Genomic DNA, 20959 nt, shown 5'->3' on the forward strand with positions numbered 1-20959 from the left:
TTCCCATGTCATATCCCTTGAATTGTATCTGGAGTGCATGATCTAAACATTGCCTTGGCTTCTTAACAGAGTGGACATCTTCTGACTCCCGCCTTGCTTGCAGTCTACTTTGTGATGCTTTACTCCTGAAAGTGCAGCCAAGTAAACCTGCAGTCTGGTTTTTGGATGTACCGTGGTCTATCTTCTTTTACTACATGTGTGGCTTCCATGTGACTGACCTGTCAGAGTTTAGTGTAAACATGAGCTCTTCAGATGCTCTTTCCTCATGGGCATCACTTGTTTAGACCCTTTCACAGAACCTTCCCAATATTTCTTTAATCATTTCTCAATGTATAAATATTTATTTATTAAGTATGGTTTGCCCTCAGATTCCCTTGTATCTTCAGCTCCATAATGGCAGCAGCCATTAGATACCAGCACCTCACTGGCAGCTGGGAGGAAGGGAACACTCTGGGCCTCATGACCTTACATGAAGCAATTGTAAAGGAGACTTCCCTATGGGGTTTGTATTGTTTGCCTAACATAAGGCCATCAATAACATTAGTTTGTAGTATTCCATATATGCTTAAAATTGAACCAAATTAGTCTCTCATTTTAATTACATATTGTGACCTCTTATTTTATTTGCCATTTTTGGGATGAGGTTTAACCTGAAAATCAATTGTGGGAATGGTATGAAAATGAAAGATACAAAAAAAATTTATCTATAATATAAAACTTTGATTTTTAGCATTTTTATCGTTATTTTCTTACTTTTACAGACCGAGACAACACTTGGCCTCAGTTCATATCAACAGAAAAGGTAAGAAAAGGCCTTACATATGACAACATGAAAACATGCTTCCATTCTTCTGTGGTTCCTACACACTTTTCCTGCTCACTTTCCTGGGTCATTCTCTGGTGAAAAGACAATACTATACTATAAAAACATTATGTTGTGTTGTGAGAACCAAAGTTACATTTTAAGTTTTAATTACTATGCCTGAGAGATCTATGAAACAAAAATGTCTCTGATCTGCAAGCCTCTTGCTTAAGAACAGATAGTTCCTGAAATGCTGGAGGCTGTTGGAGATAACAAGCCATGTATTTTTCAGTCCCCTAAACAAGTTTGTTTGACCCATCTGTACCGGATGTGCTTAATCACATGTAGGTGGGGAAGTTCATAGGCAGGAAGTACATCAGGATGTACTTTTGCCCCTGACTGGATGTAGACTGGAGGTCCATCAGAATGTATGCTGCCTCTGATTGGCCCTGATGGGAAATGCAGTGAATTATGGGTTTTCCTTCTCTAGCTGCTGTAAATGGTACGTGACTCAGGGCCGTTTACCTGGAACCTGGGTATGGACATGGCCAGAGCCCATCCACCTGGCCAGTATTTAATTAAAGCTTGCTTCAAATTTGGCTTTAAAATGTGGTAATGGTCTTATTCTCGATCAGTGGGATTAACACTGTTTTTCTGTTTTGTTTTGTTTTGTTCTGTTCTGTTCTATTCTGTTCAGGACAGGATCTTGCTATGTAACCCTAGCTAGCCTGGAACTCTTTATGTCAAAGATCTACCTGCCTCTGCCTCTCAAGTGCTGGCATAGGGTGTGTCCTGTGGTTTTTAAGCCATGTATTTCTAAATATTATGTTTGGAAAACCCAGTTTAAATCTGAAGTTTTACATGGTACAGTTATAGCACACTATTCTGGAATGGTTTCCTGCAACTGTAACAGATCTGGAGTAATCAACTGGCAAAGAGAAAAAGTTTATTTTGACTCTTGATTTTGGAAATTTAACTCTCAGCAAAACCAAGCTACTCACCCCATCACCAGAGAGTCAAGAGATTGAGAAAGGGCTGAGGTCTCATAACCTCCTTCAAGGACATGCTCCCAGTGACCTAAAGACGTCTCACCAAGTGTAATCTATGACACTTTATTACAGTGGGCCTTTCAGGGACATGTAAGGTCCAAACTGTATTTCTGCACTTGTCATATATAAAGTGTCTGCTCAGAGCAGAAGTACCTTTGTCTTGTAAGAGGATCAGGTTGTAAGACCATAGTAACTTTTCAGGAGCTCTATGAGCTCTAGAACCAACATAGTAGGAAGGAAGGCACACCTTGATTCTAGGAGATTGAAAATTAGCCATGGAATTATATTGGTTTGTGTTTAGGGAGATGATATTCATCCAGTATCAAAGTCTGGGCTTTGAGCTGGGGAGGTGGCTCAGCGGTTAAGAGCACTTTTCTTGTAGAGGACCTGGATTCAGTTCTCATCACTCACATGGTAGGGTCTTCTGACTTGACATCTAGCATTATATTCTCATTGATTTGTCTCATAATGACTATGGAATCTTCTAATATTCACTCTCCTTTCTGTGGGCCACCTTTCAGGAAGACAGATGTAGTACAGGTAGGAATTAGGAAAGAATACGAAGGAGGATAGGATCCACTTGAGGCATTGGGAAAGAGTCGTCGTGATTGAGAATAACTGGTAAGGAAGTATTAGAAGCAAGAGATTAGCAGCCTGCATGCAGTATCTTAGAATCCTCTGTAGACTGGAGTTGGAGATACACCCCTTCTGTTCAGGATCTTGAGGACAGCAGAGATACAAATTCTGATGAAGTTCATTTGTGGAAGACTCTACTACAATGGAAGAGAGGATTGAAATCAGATGCTGGCTTTGTTGTTAAGGGGTATGGCGCCCAAAGCACAAATGCTCTAAATGATGTCTCTATCGTCAAAATAGTCTTTAAGCTAAGGTGCAGGTTAACTTCTGACTCCAGAATCTGTCTCCTAGTACTGACTGAATGTTGTGTGACATGAGGGCACCTGTTATGCATGATCTGCTATTATGGTATGGAGCCTTTGGTGGGAGGTTAGGAATCGGCACCTAATTTATCAGGTTACCAACTGTGCAGCCTTATAAGAAAGACTCTGAACAACACTAGGATAATGAGTTCACTGTGTGGTGTATGTTACATAGAGTGTAAGACAATGTGATTATATAAGCTGTTTTGAAATGAAATGAGAATATTCAGGTACTAGTAGCTTGCAGACTTTAAGCAGATGACTCAAAGTGGTGGGGTTTTGATGAACCGTTTATCAAGTCATTCAGCAAATATTTCTCGGGACTCTTGCGTACAGCAGGCATTGTTCTAACCACTGATATTCATTCTCTCCTGCTGTATAATAAATTATCAATACCCCAGCAGTCTTAACACCAGGATTCTATGCAGATGAAGTCAGGACAGGATGTCATCCAAAGCTATAGACTAGAGTTTGGGCAAGCTTGGTGGGCCACCTGTAACACAGAGCTTCTGAGGTGGAAACGGGATCGTCGAGGCAAGCTGGCTAACCAGAACACACACACACACAACAACAACAACAACAACAACAATGCATTACATATACACACACATGCCCAAGACCCCCATAAGGTGACATCTTTAAAGTATCACATGGAATCTGCCATTGTAGAATGCTACACCTTGTGGAAATATACTTTAAAAATGAAGACATTTCCAGAAGGAGATAAGGTAATTGTGTCTAAGAGAGAAACACATGTCTAACAAACTGGCACTTTAGGAAATGTTAGAGGCCATTTCATGTGGAAACAAATTCAACAAAAGAATGAAGAGACCAGAAAAGCCAAAATAGTTGATACACATAAAAAAGTTTCCTGATTATAATTTTAATTAGCAGGTTTATAAAAACAAATCACTAGATTTTATTAGATTTACTGCATGGTGTGCATTACATGTATAACAGTAGAACAAAGAACAGGAGTGGTGGATAGAAGAGTTGAGCTCTAATCTGACTTTGTATATAAAGTGGTACATTATTTATAGGCAGTGATAAGATGAACCCTGGAACTCTTAAGACCACCTTCAAAAAGAAGAAAGACATGCAGCTAGTACAGCAGTCACAGAGCTAAAATGGTAACTAAAAGAATATTCAGTTACTCTGTTTTTAAATGATAGAAAGGCAGGACAAGGGACCAAAAAGCACTCAACAAGCTAGAAAACATGAAGCAACATGGTAGACTGAAAATCAGGGAGTGATGGAGTACATGAACTGTCTCAGCATCAGATGTCAGACTCATTAAAAAGAAAGAGCTATGCTCTATGCAAAAGATATGCTTTGTTTTAAACTCATGTGTAATAGTTTACTTTTTAAAACTATTTTATTAATTCTTGAAGAATTTCATACAATGTATTTTGAACATATTCCCCTCCTCTCTACCCTCCCACCCAACTTTGAGATTATTATTTCTTTCCTGTCTCCACCAAAACCAGTTTATGGTACTCAGCTGGTCTTGGGAGTGGCTCCTGCGCTGGTACATGGTAGACCTAATAGGAATCACATCATAAAGAAAACTGATTCTCCTTCCCCCAGCAAATAGTGGTGGGATTTTGTGCCCACCTCTATGTTGGGGTTTTATCAGGCTGGAGCTTGTTCAGATTTCATGCATGCTGTCACAACTGCTGTGAGTTTATATGTGCTCTGGAAAGCCCTGTTTCCTTTCTTATCCCCTGTTTCTCTGAAGATCTCTGAGTCTTAAGAGGAGGGTGTGATAGGAATGTCCCAGTTAGGGCTAAACACCCCAGTCTCTTACCGTCTAAGGTTGCCCAGTTGAAGGTCTATGTGTTGATCGCCATCTGCTGCAAGTGTAAACTTCTTTGAAGAGGGTTGAGAGATGCTGTGATCTCTGAGTACTGTGATAAGTTATTGCAGTTGTTTTAACATTTTGCCCATTTAGCATATTAAAAGCACTGGGTCTAGGTCCTATGACTTATTTAAGCACATGTTCTTGACACCCTGGTACGAGTTCCATCTCATGGAGTAGACCTCAGAGCCAATCAAAAAGTATTCAGTACTCCCATAACATTTGTACCGCCTTGTAAAAATTATTTTTAAGATTAATTATTCTCTGTGGGAAGTGGGCGTGTGGAGGTGTGAATGTGGGTGCAGTTGTGTGGAAGCCAGAGGCCAGCTTTTCTGGAGTTGGTTCTCACCTTCCACCTTGTTGAGGCAGTCTGCCTTGTTTCTCCTGCACAGTACACTTCTAAGCCAGCTGTTCTATGAACTTCTAAACTGTTCTGTCTCCAGCTCCATTTTATCACAGGAGTGCTAGGGTTACAGGTACATACCACTGCCCTGGCTTTGTTCTTTTATCCAGGCATGAAAATCAGGTCTTCAGACTTCTGTAGCAAGTGCTTTTACAGGCTGAGCCATCTCCCCAGCACTGCAAGAGTGCGTGTGAGTGTGCATGTGTGCGTGCATGTGTGTATGTGTGTGGAAGTCAGAAGTTGACCTTAGATGTCTCCCTCGATTGCACCTTATTTGTTGAGATATGGGGTCTCTTACTGACCCTGCAGCCCACAGATTTGGCTAGACAGGCTGGCCAGTAAGGCCCAGTGATCCTCTTTCCTCCTTCTCAGTGCTAGGATACAGGTGTGTATCCCCACACACTGGGCAGGTGTTCTGCTCAGTACCTTCTATCTTATTTCCTTAAGGACCTCTCACTGAGTCTGGAGCTAGATAGGGCTGGTAGCCAGCAAACCCCAGTGATCCTCCTGTTTAGACCCACTTCCCCGCTCCTCGGCTTACAAGTGCAAATGACCATGCTCATTCGGGGGACTGGAGTTACAGGGGAGGATGGTGGATGTGACGGGACGGAGAATGAATGGGATCCAGATATATAATGTGAAGAACACAGAATAATACATTTTATTAATTAGAAATGAATGAATGAATGAATGAATGAATGAATGAATGAATGATGAGTTGGAGGTTGGCCTGGGCTAAATTGGTAGACATTACTTGTTTTTATTTGTAGACATTACTTCTATTTATTTCAAAGTCATTTATAAAGATAAGAAAGACAAATCATTTATTCCATCTAAGATACAGAAAATTAAATACAAGGGAAGACAATGTGACGATTAACAAAACTTAAACAAGAATTACAGGTTGAGGGCTAGGATGATGACTGGCTGCATAAACATCAAGGACCTCAGCTCAGATCCCCAGAACCTATGTAGCCTGACTACAGAATAAGACCCTATCAAAAACCCTTGTGTGTGTGTGAGTATGCTGGAAAGCACATGTGCTTGTGTGTGCGCGCGCTTGTGCTCATGCTTTTGTATGCATGTGGAGGCCAGAAGACTGTCAGATGTTGCTCCTCAGGCACCTTTTATTTGCACGACAGTCATTCACTGCCCTGCCATTAGCCAGGTAGCCTAGACGGACTAAACAGGGCTCTGTCTTTTCTCCACCTCCCCATTGTTGGGATTACAAGTGTGCTCACCACACCTGACTTTTCATGGTGTGGTGGGTTCTAGGGATCAAACTGAAGTCCTCCTGCTTGCAAGGCAAGCATTTACTGAGACGGTTCTCCAGCCCTGCAACTGATTTTCATAAACCTGTAGAAAACAATTGTATTGATAATTCAGAACAAATAATTGCTAAAGAAAGCGTAAAAGCCATGATAACGTCCCAGATTTACTTGCGTTGAAATTGACAAAGGGATGTATATCATTTTTCATATCCTCTATCTCAGTTCATTTTTCAGAGTCATTTCTAAACTCTGTTTAGAAATGGTACTCTGTTAATAGACTATTAAATGGTGTCCTGCCATAGGTAAATAAACATGTTAGAATCATTTTATCAGTTCCAGATACATGACAGCTGTGTTACTTCATTTTTAGTTTTTAAAAATAAGACGATATGTGTGCCTGTTTGAGTCGAACCATTTAAAAGTATTCCTTAGACGTGGCTCTGCTGTTGTCTTTAAATACACATTTATGAAGGACTCATCTTTCACATTGTTTCCTCTTTACTCATGTTGTGAACATTTTGTGAATCCCATTAACAATTGTTGGGTGCTGCTTCTGCTGAGTTTACAGTAGGCTTTAGCATAGGGTGTGGAAACTATTCTGAAGGCTGTCACAGGAAAGGAAGTAGAAATGTTGCTTAAGAGACTCTAGACAAGCTACTAGGATTAATTCACCCAAAGCTACTGCAACAGGACTAAAACTTGGCAGGAAGTTTCTTTACATAAGCGTCACCACGTGTATTCAGCTACTACTTACTTAGCTTCATCTAGATAAGGCACCTTATTGACACTCTGGAACATCTTCCCACACGGTCCTTCACAAATCATCACCCTCAATTCCTTTCTCTTCCTCTTACAGCCCCAAATCAATGTAACTATTGTCCGAGGTCCAAATAGGCTGGGGAAGCAGCTGCTGCTCTCTGCCGAGGCTGCCATAGCACTACCCTGCTTCCACTCCAGAGTCTCCACCTTCACACTGCTCTTCACACTGTGGCATTACCAGAATTACCCTGCAAAACAGTGCCGCATCCTAGGACTTCTTTGTTTAAAACACTGTTATATTAGTTAACTTTTCTCACCGTTGCCACAAAATACCTGACAAGAAACAACTTCAGGTTTATAGTTGAGAGGATACAGCTGGTCACATTGCGTCAGCAGTCAGAGTGCAGAGTGAACAGGAAGTGGGGCCCAGCACCAGTGGCTCACTTCCTCTAGCATAGCTCTACTTCCTAAAGGTTCCACAACAATGCCACTAGGTGGGATCAAGTGTTCAAACACATGAGCCTCTGGGGGGCGGGTCACATTCAAACCACCATAGCTGTAGAGGGTGTTTCTTATATTTAGAATAATATCCACACTCCTAATTTGATCTCTCACTGTGTCCCTTTGTTCTCCTTCTCTTCACTCTGATCTTTGCTCTCTCCTTGTTCTCCAGCTTGCCAAATGCATTCCTACCCTCTACTCTAGGTCTGTCCAGGTTTTGGTGCCTGTGTCCCTCCTCAGTCTGTTTTACCCACTGTGCCCGATTTATGTTCCTATCACCTTTGTGTTGAATGGATGGCGTTTGTCCTTTTCAGTCATGCCTACTACTTTAGAAGTATTCATTTGTGGCTTACAGAACAGATTCTTGGCTCTATGAGAGGGAAAACTATATCTTAATCTCCTTTATATCTCTAGCATTGAGCACAAATATGTATGTATGTAAATTAATGGCTCAGGTGATTATTTCAGTCATTACATTTTCCTTTCCTTAACTTGATAAAGTTTTAGACTAGCTTGAGTTTTAATACTTAAAACACATGAGCTGGAGCTGGAGAGTTGAGTTGACTCAGTGGTTAAGAACACTTGTTCTTGCAAAGGAGCCAGGTTCGATTCTCAGCACCCACATGGAGGCTCACCACCTCCATGGGCAGCAGGCACACATGTGGTGCACAGACATACATGCAGGCAAGACATTTGTAAAATATTAAAATCTAAAAAAAAGAGAAAAGAAAAAAACCCCACATGATCTGAACATCTTTTATTTTAAAGGAGCCAAAGAATGCTGTTACTCTGTCATCTCTAAGAAGGACAGAAAATCAGGGAGTAGCCCTTCTGCAACTGTCTCTAGCTGCTGCCTTACAGAGAGAACTGTGCCCTCTCCTCTCGGTATCTGTAGTGTTATATCTTAGCACACTAGGATCTGAGCATTGCTGTTTTCTTTCGTTTCCTTTGTTGCCATTTATGTTCACCATGCAGATGCACAAAAAGGATAATCAAACAGCACAAGAGGGTACTCCAAATTGGTAGAGCTCAGACATTTTTGGAGTTGACTACTTTGAGCTCAGTGGCCCCCATTCCATTTTTAGTGTATTTCTTGTATCTTCTGGATGAAATGACATCATTTTGAAACTTGTGTTCTTGTGAATTGTATGAGCTATGGAAGTACAGCAGTCTCTGATGGATTGTATCTTATTGCTTCAAACAAAAATATCAAAATCCGTTTTGAAAGTTACTTTTGTAGCTGACTGCATTTCTAACTTCATGGTACATAGACATTTGACTTTAGGTATGTAAGTACTATGTGCTCCCCAATATCCTTGATATCTTACATTAATGTTGGATCATAGTGTCTGAGGCTTGCCATGCAAAATCCCATTTTGTTAACAAGTTCTAGTATCAACTCAGAAATGGCACTGAAATATTTAGGACAGAACATCATAGACAAGTGTATTCCAAAATCTTGATTCAATGTTTGAATTCTTTGAAAGTTCTAGACCCAAATTCATTTTTTGCTTAGTCCTTTGCCACTCAGTTGGAATGTGATTCTAATTTTTATCTCCATATTGTATCAAGTTTGTACAATTATATGAACAATTTACTCATCGTTGTATCAAGAATCTAAGAAAACATGCTAAACTATATTGTTAACAATTATATCAATCAAGTAAGTTCCATTATTCAGTCTACTGAGAAATTTCTGTCTTCATATATCTTTCTGTAAAAAAAAAAGTATTTTCATTTTTTTCCTTTTCTTTCTGCTGTGGTTTGTTTTCCTTTGTTTGAAATAGGATTTTGCTAGATAACCAAGGCTGTATTTGAAGTCATAATCATTCTATCTCTACTTTCCAAATGCTGAAATTATAGGCATTTAGAATTATAGGCACTACTCCATTTAGCTCATTTATTAGAACTCATTCATTAGTTTCTTCTAATTTCAGGGAATGGCCTGCACATTCACAGTAGAACATTATGTTCCGCTAATGGCTCTGTGTATGTGCATGTTTGTGTGTGCAGGTTACGCTTGTGCGTTGAGGCCAGAGGACAGCCTTAGCTGCTGTTCCCCAGGTACCATCCACCTTGTTTTTTAAGACAAGATCTCTCATTGATCTGAAACTCATCAAGCAGACTAGACTGTCTGGCTAGAGAGCCTTAGGGATCTGCTGCCATGGCTGCCTCTGGGATGGCAGCCATACTTGGATATCTTTACGTGGGTTTTACATCCAGCTCGGATCCTCATGCTTGCAAGGCGAGCATTTTACCAACTAAGCTATCGCCTCGTCCCAGATTCCATTTCTCTTCCAATGCTTTCTGTGACAGAAGTCAAGCATCTCAGTGTGATTTGCAGAATGAAAGAGCTGCTTCTTACACTTTTTCTTTTTCTTTCCAGCATTTCTCTGTACCGGGGTAATTGCAGGCCCATACGATTTGAACCACCAATGCTGGATTTCCATGAACAGTAAGTAATTTGGAATTGTAGGACTATTTTATTTGCATTTCTCTTTTCCTTTGCTTGTATTAGCTGTGTGAGAAAGTGACATGTTCATGACTTAACAAAGCAAATGATGTTGAAGCCCTTTGAAACTAGGAGACAAGTATCTGTTAAGAATCTGACATTATATAAACTTTGAAAGTGAAAAATGCCCACACACTACAGTCTGGTTCAGAGGATCTTAGCATGAGAAGTAGCATAAGCCTTTAAGCCTCTTCTGATAAGCACTTCATTTCTGGTGTTTAAAATTTTTCTTACTGACATTTTGCATGATATGCGTGCTTTTAAAGTATATGTGTCAGTACATCAACAAATAGTATGATCTCTAACCCCATATGGAAGATCAAAGTGAATGCCCCAGATACATCTGAGCCCAGAGCTGAGCTGTTTGCCTAAACCACCCGCTGGGTCACCTCCTGCCTTAAGGACTCTTGTTTCACACATCTCAGGTACTCAAGGAGAAACAAGTGTGCACCATATTGGGCTCCAATTACAGGTGGGTGAGGAGGGCATTTTACGTTATAAGAATTTTCAGAGGCAAAAGAGCAAGCTGTACATGCAGCACCATGGATCTGAGTCTGCACTAGGAAAGCACAGGCTGGGATTTGGTTCTGTGTGCATGCATTTGGTAAAATGTTTTACTCGGGTGTGGTCAGACTATTTGTGCAATTTTATCTTTACTTTCCTGACTAATATAAGTAATTCTCTAGACTATAAGCCTATCCTAAATGAAATTTAAATACAGACACATTTCTGTGGGTTTAATTATTCTCCTGTCCTTGGGAATATGGGTTATTTCTTTCCGTCTTTATGTTGTAACCATCAGTGAGATTCTAAGCAAAAAGGCCAAAGTTTGAGTTTTAAATTCTGAGATTGATAAATAGGTAGTAGTTATTAGATCATATGCTTTGTTGAATCAAAGGTTCTAAACCATCTTTACTGTGTTGTATCCACTGCCGGAGAAACACTTTGCGTACACTCCACCTCCTCAGGCTTTTGCTTGTGTCAATATTTTAGGTCTGTCTAACTAAATAGTTGAAAATTACAGTTTTCTCTGTCACTGTCAAGGTTTTATTCAGCTGCTTTTGCTGTAATAAACATAATAAATAAATTTAAGTACCTTTTTCATAGTTTCAGATGTACAAGTCAAATGTATCATTTGTGTTTTCTGAAGCATGGCTGGGTATTTAGAATCACCCAAGACTCGAAGAACGCTTGGCAACCTATGTTTTCTGATGATGATATTCTAACAGAGATCATGGGTTGAAGGGGTTAGTCATGCAGAGAAAAGTGTGTGTGTGTGTACTTCTAGATGGAGTCTGTATTCAGAATTAGCCATTATATAAGTCAAATTGACTTCTTGTGCTATTTAGTCTTAAAGATCATAACATTCAGATAGGAAATGAATGATTATATTGTTCTGCAAAAGGTTTAAGAGCTGTTAGGATCTTAATTCTCAATAAAACTCAAGAGAAGGTAGTATCTTTCATAGATAATTAAGCAGTGAGGGATCTACTCTGATGAGTCATGCTACTGTCGCAGGGTAACTACCACTCCCATACGATGCCTGCCACCCTGTTGTGACATAATAGGGAGACATTGACCAGATTCCAGCATCCTTTTTTGTGACCCCTCAGCCTCTCGAACTAAAAGGAAATCAATTAATTTTATGTATACATATATAAGTATATATATTTATACACACCCATATATTTAAATTTGTGCGTGCATATCTGTGTGTCTATGTCATGTGTACCCATGAAGGCCAGAGACAGTGTCACATCCTGTGAAACTGGATTTAGAGGTCATTGTGAGCCACCTGATGTGGGTACTGAGAACTGAACACTGGTCTTCTGGAAGAATAGGAAATGTTCTTAATCACTCAGCCACCTTTCCAGCCCCTATTTACCTACGTACTATCTACCTATTTTCCTACCTACCTACCTACCTACCTACCTGCCTGCCAACTACAATCCTACCTATCTATCTACCTACCTATTTATCTATTTTATCTATCTGGTGGTGCTGGAGATCAAACCCAGGGGGCTGTGCATGCTAAGCAAATATTTTACCACTGCATTTTGTGTATGTGTGCATGCAGGCCAGGATTTCTATTCTTTCTGAATCATGCAGTCTGTGATATTCTGTTACAGCAGCACAAAACTATCACTAAGATGCAGTGATAAAACTGTAAGTATGGAGTTCTTACTTTAGTTACAGAGGATATCACAATCTTCTTTTAAATGAAAAATATTTAGTGAAAAGGTATATATTTGATGTTTACCAGTATGGTTAATTATTTTTTTTAAATAAACGCTTTTCTTTCTCTAATAAAATTATCTTTGAGTGTGTTCTCGGAGAAGGTAAGCATAGACTAATGAACTCCATGATAACACTGTGGCATTAAATGATGTTTGATATTCTATGAGACATGGAGGCGAAAATGGAGATTAGTTTGCAGCACCAAATTTTAGTCTAAATCAGTCCAGTTTAAAAAATCAGTAGCTGCTCTTGAGACATCTTTCAAAACTTATATCTAGTTATATTCTGTTCCATTTGTTGTTTTGATTTTTTTTGTATGTGTATGTGTGCATTGTATATGTGTCTTAATGTACGTGGCTAGAAACTGCTGTCAGAGGTCAACGTTGGGTGTCTTCCTCCATTACTTTTTGACATTATTTTAGGCAGGGTTGTTACTGAATCTGGAGCTTACCAATTCAACTAGAGTGCTGGTCGGCAAGACACTGAGATTACAGAGGGGTGCTATCACTCCTGCTCTCTTAGAGCAGGTACTGGGGATCTGAACTCAGTTCCCCATATTTTGGCGGCAGGAGAGGTACTGACTTAGCCTTCTCCCAGCCATTCATTTGTCTGTTGAGGGTGCTTGTAAATTACATTTTGAGTTAAAGAAATTTTCAGTTATAGAAAAATACCTGAACTGAAACTAAAAATTATTTTCCAATTTATTTGTCTCTCAATTCTTTGATTAATGCCCCACCTTCAGAATAGAAATTGGGATAAAGTTAAGCAAGATTCTGAAATGATGATTTGGGGGGATTTTTTTTTCCATTTCTTTTTGAATCATATATGTTTTTGGAAGTGGATGCTTCCATTTCCCTAAAACATGCAGTTGCACATAAGAGTATTCAGGAGGCTGAAGCAGGATCAATTCAAGGCCAGCCTGGAATATAAACTGAGACCCCATCACAAAAAGCCAGAGTAGTGAGGCTGTTTAGCATGTAGGTTACAGCATTTTATACACATCCCCTCAAAATTCATATGTTGATCTGTAAGAGCTTGTGAAGCTTGGTAATTATTGTAAAACTGGGATTTTGTTTATTTGTAACATGGTACATGGCCATTGTAATAAACTTAAAAACAAATTTGTGAAGGGCTACCATAGTCTGACCACTTAGAACTTCTACATTTGAACTGTCATCTTTTATGTCCTTCTGTGCATTCTTGTTTGTTTGTTTGTTTTTAAAGCACGTGAGTGCCTGTCTGCATGTATCCCTGCAGGCCAGAAGAGGGCATCAGATCCCATTATAGATGGTTGTGAGCCACCATGTGGTTGTTAGGAATTGAACCCTGGTCCTCTGGAAGAGCAGCCAGTGCTCTTAACCTCTAAGCCGTCTCTGCAGCCCCACATTTGTATTTATTGTCACAAAAAAATAACCACATTTTTTAAACGTACTATCTGTTAACTTGCTTTTCATCTTAATATATAGTGAACTTTTCTGTTTATTATTTTTGTGGTATTAGAGAACATCAAATTACATGGGTTTATTTGTTGAGTTCATTTGCTGTTTTTGTTTGTGATCAGTGCTGAAATTAGTGTGTTATACAATGTGACTCTTCCCTCAAGAGTAAGTCTTAATGAAAGGACATACAGACTATTAAAGGTAACCTTTAATAACCTTTGTGGCTAGAGAAGAATTTGGTGTCTGAACTAGAGGCAGCTGGTGGGAATTGTAAAATCATCATCGACTGGAAAAGAAACAGATGGGCTTTCTTGTTGAGACTGACGCTGGTCATAGAGTAACTTTGTAAGTTTACTAAAGGTTCATGGGAAGACAGAACTTCAGCGGAGCACAAACAAGGCAGCCAACCCAGGGAGGAAGGCTGTCAGAAGCCCAGGAAAGGAACTGAAACGGGACCAGCAATCTCCTGTGCTGCTCCAAAAGCAGAGACGGGAACAAAAGGACAGTGTTTGCATCCTCCAGCCCACTACATGCTGAAACCTTATCTAGAATATGATGGAATGGGAAAGTGGAGTCTTTGCAAAGAGCGTAGGCTGAGGGAGGACCGAACCCTCATGAACAGGATGCTCTTACAGCTGTCCTGCCCTGTGTACCAGGCAAGTGTTTAGCAAGGAGACATCATCTGTGACCCACAGAGGATCCCACCAGAACCAGAATGTGCTGGCACTCTGCTCAGATTTCCTGGCACTGGAATTGTGAGAAAGACATTCCTGATGGTCATAATCCACCAAGTGTATGGCATTTTGTTAAGACATTGTTTTACCATTATTTTAAACATATCTGTGCAGTCTAAGAACATTAAATGGAATGTGTTTCATTATTTATTACACAGAGCTAGAACTGGGGTTACAGAAGGTGTTTTGTGGGCAGATGGGGAAACATACATAGTGGAGTTCATTTGGAGAATCAGAACTTGCTGGGGATCTTAAATGTGTGTGCTTAAGTATATGTTTAGCAATGTGTGTGGGCATTTGAGAGGCTTGGCTTGCATGATTGTGGGTGCTGGTTATGCACTCATTGAAGAGGATGGTGAACAGTTGAAATGTGAGGCAGGCTGCTGATCTTTTCCAGGCAGGCAGTAGAAGATCTTGAGCTAGGGAGAGCAATTGAAAGTCTAGTTGGTAGAGAAAAAGGCCTAAACTGTCCATGACAGGACTTCCATGTGATTAGCAGACCCACCTAGAATGAAATCCCTCTTGACCTAAGTTGGTCTGCAGAATGGCTCCTGAAAGCACTTACATTAGTATTTCAATAGCTTGGGGAAGGTATGTATACTACAGAATAGTTGCTGGCTCTCTTACCATCTCCAACTTGCAGGAGAGACTCAAGGAGTGTCTGTAGTCTTCAGCTCTCACAAATGAGAAATGCCCTAGAAAGGAATTCTGAGGACTGTAATTTAGTCCAGCCTGGGTGTTAGCATCCAGCCACTGCATGGATATAGACATCAAGATTGCTAAATTTAGCGTTCTTGTCTCTAAAAACAGAAGGTCTCGTGGTTGAAATACTGTGTTTGGCAGTTTTAGAGTCCAGGCTGTTTTGAGACTCAAACTTAGCTTCATGACATGAAACTGAGAGTGTTTTCACTACAGAAAGCTATTCCTAAATGGCTTCAGGAAGTAACCAGTTGCTAAAGGAAATCAAATGTGTGAGTTCACATCCTCTTTCAGAGTTACATGTTTTTCCCCACTCTCAGAAACATAAACCTTGTAAGTTAATTGAAATTCTTCCTGCATTGATCAATTTTCTTTCTGCCTCCAGACATTCCTGCTTTTCTTAAATTGGTACTAAGTGGGGATCAGAACACACCGTAGAATAGCTCCCAGAGCTTCTTCCTGTCTCCTGTAGACACCTACCCCCACCCCCACATGCTGGCACTTGCTTCTGTTTTTGTTAATACATGTCCAGTTTTTTTCTATTGTTCAACCCTTAGGGAAAGTGACCATGTCCTTGGCTCAGGAGCAAATTCCATTTAAGTTGATTATAACATTCCCATTTGTCTTAGTTTGGGTTTTTATTGCTGTGAAGAGACACCATGACCATAGCAACTCTTACAAAGTAAACATTTCATTGAGGGTACTTTGTGGAGTGCATGGCTAGCTTACAGTTTCAGAGGTTCAGTCCATTTATGAGCAATGATGGGGAGCATGGTGGCATGCAGGCAGATGTGGTGCTGGAGCTGAGAGTGCTACATCTTGCAGGCAACAGGAAGTTGACTGACAGTCACAATGAGGAAAGCTTGAGCAAAAGAGACCTCAAGCCCTCCCCCACAGTGACACATTTCCAACAGAAGGTGTGGCCCAGATTGAAGGTGTGCCCTCCAGCTTCAAGGTCTGGATTAAAGGCATGTGTCATCTAGCTTCCTTTTCCAAGACCTACTTCCTTCAACAAGGCCACACCTCCTAAAGGTGCCACTCCCTGTGAGTTTATGGGGCCCAAATACAGTCAAACGACCACACCATTCTTGCTTGGGGTCAGTTCATCGGTAGATGTGACCCAGTGTAGCTGGGAGTATGAGGACTGGTTTAAGGGAGTTCTGGGGAAGGATGTCTTCTTCTTTATTCCTCCACTGTTAAATAGATGACAGAAGCACCTCTCTTCCATGTAGATATCGTATTGGCACCAGGGGTGCTGTGGCAACTGTTATGCCCAGATTGTGACCCCAAAGAGACCACTGAAGACCTTGGATGTCCAGAATGAAACAGCAAGGTTTATTCTGTAGATACAAATCTAGACAGGGAACTCATTCCTACACCCAATACAGTGAGGCAGGGAGGAGTTGTTTTTTCTTTATGTGGCTAGCTTTTTAAAGGCAAAATCCACAAACCCTTTGGGGGGGTTGGGGGGTTTTTGCACGGGTGCAACTTGGATTGGTTTATTTTTATTGTTCTCTTTTAATTGGGTGAGGATATGTAACCTTTGAATTTACTGGTTTGGGGTTTACAATTACCACTTTGGGGGCAGTCCAGCACAAGCCCCAGGCTTTGTCCTTGAGCCGCCATGGGGTCTGGCTGGCCAAGCACATACTGACTGTGGGGGCTGGCTCAGTGGTCCAGGCTCTGTCCTTGACTCATGCACATAGCTCTAAGTTGGTGAGGGGTCCCAGACAGTAAACAACTGGCTAAACCTTGAGCAGTCAGAGTATGTGCAGAAAGGGAGCTACTGCAAGGACTATGTCTTTTGTTCACAGCCCTCCCAGAGACTGCTTGCTCAGTCTCAGGAAACTGAAATTGAGGCCTGATCTCTGAGAGAAGACTGAGCATCCTGTTATGGTGTCTGCTTGGTCCTTGCAGCAGCCATCCTGTCATCAGTGAGGAGTGCTAGTCAGAGGATAAAGCCAGGGCACTTGGCCCTACAGGAGAAAAATGGGAAGGCCCCGGGCTCTTGGCAGCCGGCTAACCCCAGCACTGCCATACTGGCCTGGGCCTTCGTTAGCAGTGCTAGGTTTGTCTGCTTGGTACTTTGTGGAATGCATGGCACTCTTCCTCCTGCTCCTTCCTTTCTCTGCCTGCAGCCTTGTGACCACACAACCTACACATTCATCCTGTCTCAAACCTTCCCTCTGTCATGCCTCGGGCACAAGCACTGGGCCATCTGGGTTGCTTCTTTTCCCCTGGAGCACTCACATCTCTCCCTGCTCCCATCCATTAGTGGAAAGGTTTCTACCAAATCTATGTATGCTTTCATATAATCCTCACCGATTAGCTACCTCCTCTTGGCTAGGCCCTTGTCATTTGAAAACTAAGACTACTGTTACCTCTATAGCATTTTTCTGGTTTTTGATCCATGATCAGCAAATTATAATGTTAAAATTTGATCTTGAGGCCAGGGAGATGGCTCAGTGGGTAAAGGCATTTGCTGCCAAGCCTGATAACCTGATTTCAATCTATGCTGTCCACATGGTGGAAGAAGAGAACAGATTCCCAAAAGTTGTCCTCTGATCTCCATACTCACGCCCCCACCCAGATAGATAAGATATGTAGATGTAACCAACCGTCTTATTAAATAAGAAACTCAGAACCAGTGCAAAGAAGAAAGCCAAGAGATCAGCGCTAAGAGCCTTACCCGCCTGCTGCAGCTAGCCAAGAGACCTCTCCGAAAGGGAGCTACTTCCTGTGTGTTTTTCTTTATATAGTCTTTCTATTCTGCCTTTTCATTGATTGTAAACCCAAACACATGACTGCCTCGTCACTGCCTGTATGTACAGCCCTCCAGGTCTTCTATGGTATTGAGATTAAAGGCATGTGTCTCCAATGCTGGCTGTATCCTTGACCACACAGAGATCTACCAAGTGCTGGGATTAAAGGCGTGCGCCACGAACGCCATGCTCTTGCTATGTACCATTGAGCCATCTCGCTGGTTGCCTAAAAGCAAAGTTTCTTACATCTAAACCTTTCTTACATACAAAAAGGTAGAACAAATGATAATTAAGCTCTAATAGCTCTGACCCCCGGGCAACTTTATTTATTAACATACAATTAAAATCACATTTCAGTACAAATAAAATACCACCATATAGATAAATAAATAAGTGTAATTAAATTTTTTTAAAATTTGATCATATTATTATCCTCCCCCTCAAAAAAGTCCTGGTACCTTATGATGAATGGTAAATTTATTACATTTCTTACACCACATATGTAGAAAGCTGCAGATAATTTCTTGAAGTCATTGTGGTCTTTCTAACTCTGGGCACGTTATGCATTCCTTGAAAATCTCCCCCTTTTGTTTTTTAAAGATTTTATTTCAACTTTTAGGAGTGTGTGTGTGTGTGTGTGTGTGTGTGTGTGTGTGTGTGTACACATGCACATGAGTGCAGGTGCCCATGGAGTTCGGAGACTTCAGATCCCTGGACCTAGAGTTAACAGGTTGTGAGCTGCTTGGCATTGGGTGCTAGAGACTGAACTCTAGTCCTAGTCCTCTGGAAGTAGTAAATGCTCTTAACCATTGAGCCATCTCGCTGGCTGCCTCAAAGCAAAGTTTCTTACATCTAAACCTTTCTTACATACAAAAAGGTAGAACAAATGATAATTAAGCACTAAACAGGTTTAGCAGCTATTAATTTTTTTTTACATTTTATTTTGTGTGTGTGTGTGTGTGTGTGTGTGTGTGTGTGTGAGAGAGAGAGAGAGAGAGAGAGAGAGAGAGTGAGTGTTAGTTTAGGTCAAAGGACAACTTGTGGGGATCTTATTTTCTCCTTCCACCATGTGAGTGTGAGAATCCTCTCACCCTATTTTTTTGAGACAAGGATTCTGTCACTGAACCTGATGCTCATCCATTCAGCGAGACAGCTGGCCAGAAAACCTCAGGTGTCCTTCCTGTCTCTACCTCCTTAGTGCCAGCTGGGATTATATATACCCAGCTTTTTATGTGGGCTCTGGGACCCAACTCAGGTCCTCAGGCTGGAACAGTAAGTGCTTTTCCAACTGAGCCAACCACCTTCCCAGACCCTTATCGTTTGGTGAGCCCTCTGAAAGCAGCAGGCACCGTGATAGTTGTCCAGCATTTCCATATAGAAGGGCACTCTACAGCGTACCATTGTTGATAGAATAAGAAAAATAGCACTAAGTACAGAGTAAAGTATCTCTGCTTCAGTCGGTGCTCTAATTGATGGTAGATGAGAAAATGCTAGCCGAAACTCCGTAAGGCAAAAATGACACTGGCTGAGCTGCCACCACGGACAAGCAGATCCATATTATCTGAAGGTGCCAGGACTCCTGTGTTTCTCCCTTTGCTCACTCTCTCCTCCTCTTATTACCAATGCCTTGTCCCTGAAAGGATGAGAAAAGCCCGCTGACTGCTTCCATTCCTGTCTGCTGTAGCCTTCTTCTACCGGGAGACACTAGCTTCTGTTTCTCTAGTCCAAAATATCTAAGGATAGAGCAGTGGTCACCCCAGCTAGGTTCCTTGTCCAGTCCCTCAAGCAGCTGGAGGCATGTGTTTGTGCACATAATGCTAGGAGCCGTTCTTAAGTTTGTCAGGATTTCATCAAGAGAGAGAATTCATATATTGGGCAGCTGTTCCTTTTGAAGACCACAATAGATGTCTTGGCTTCTCATATCCCTGATGACCAGTTTAGTAGAGTTCAGTCCTGTTGTGCAGAACAAGCCTTCACAGCTGGCACATCTCGGTACTGTTTCTATTGTGTCTTCCCAGCCACACAGAGGTGGGATGGATCACCACCTAAAACTTTTTTTGAATATCAAGACTGCTGATGCCATACACATACACACCCCAAGAGGATATGAAAAGTTCATCATAGAGATAGTTGTTTGTTTTAGGATGGTGTTATTATATACTACACACACACACACACACACACACACACACACACACACACACACACACACATTTTCTTTTTGTCCATGAAACTAACAGTCTTTGGCTGGTGGACTTTGGCCTTTTGGCTAAATGGAAAAAATAATTTATTTTTATATTTTAGAAAGCAACATCATACAACTTTTTAGCCTTTAAAAGAGTTCTTTAAAATGGATATGGGCAACTGAGAAGGTGATATTTAAATCATAAGAACACACCCTAGAACTCACTTTGCTCAAACAAACAAACAAACAAAAAACCCAAGAATAACTATTTAGTCTTAAAAAATGGGAGTGATTGCATAAAAAGTAATATTAATCATTTGTATTTAATCATAATATAACCAAAGTACCATTTTTACAATGAAATGAGGGAGTGAGGTAAATGTGCTGATGAACAGTTGATACACAATTACATGATCTTTTTTTTAACCCATCCCAAAGATTATGTACATAATGACTCTACTTTCATAACATTCAGTACTGTGTGCTCAGACAGGAATATACACTGACCTGTTCAAGTGGTCAGGGGAAATATATCACAAGGATCTTTCACTCCTGTAAGCTGAAACTTTTCATGAGTGAGTGCTGCATTCTGGATTTCATTTTTTCACAGCATTCACTAAATTGTGGTTTATGTTGTAATCTTTGTATGGTTCTCTCTTAACCTAGCATAAGTCTAAGTGTCATTGATATGAAAATGTAATTAGTACTCTATGCTGGATAGTTTTATGTCAACTTGACCCAAGCTGAAGTCATCTGAGAGGAGGGAACCTCAATTAAGAAAATGCTTCCTTAAGATCAGGCTATAGGCA

At 40.9% G+C, this 20959-nt stretch overlaps 1 protein-coding gene across 2 annotated transcripts in view; it reads left to right on the forward strand.

Moving 5' to 3' along the window:
* Tmem131 (transmembrane protein 131) overlaps nucleotides 1-20959 on the forward strand; it is a 161858-nt gene that overhangs the window by 56022 nt on the left and 84877 nt on the right. For both annotated transcript variants that reach the window (XM_076557484.1, XM_042266420.2), the window contains exons 3-4: nucleotides 762-802; nucleotides 9968-10036. In XM_076557484.1, coding sequence (XP_076413599.1) covers nucleotides 762-802; nucleotides 9968-10036 — 110 coding nt within the window. The remainder of the gene's footprint in view (nucleotides 1-761; nucleotides 803-9967; nucleotides 10037-20959) is intronic.

This window comes from Peromyscus maniculatus, chromosome 21 (assembly GCF_049852395.1).
Source record: "Peromyscus maniculatus bairdii isolate BWxNUB_F1_BW_parent chromosome 21, HU_Pman_BW_mat_3.1, whole genome shotgun sequence".
Taxonomy (NCBI): domain Eukaryota; kingdom Metazoa; phylum Chordata; class Mammalia; order Rodentia; family Cricetidae; genus Peromyscus; species Peromyscus maniculatus.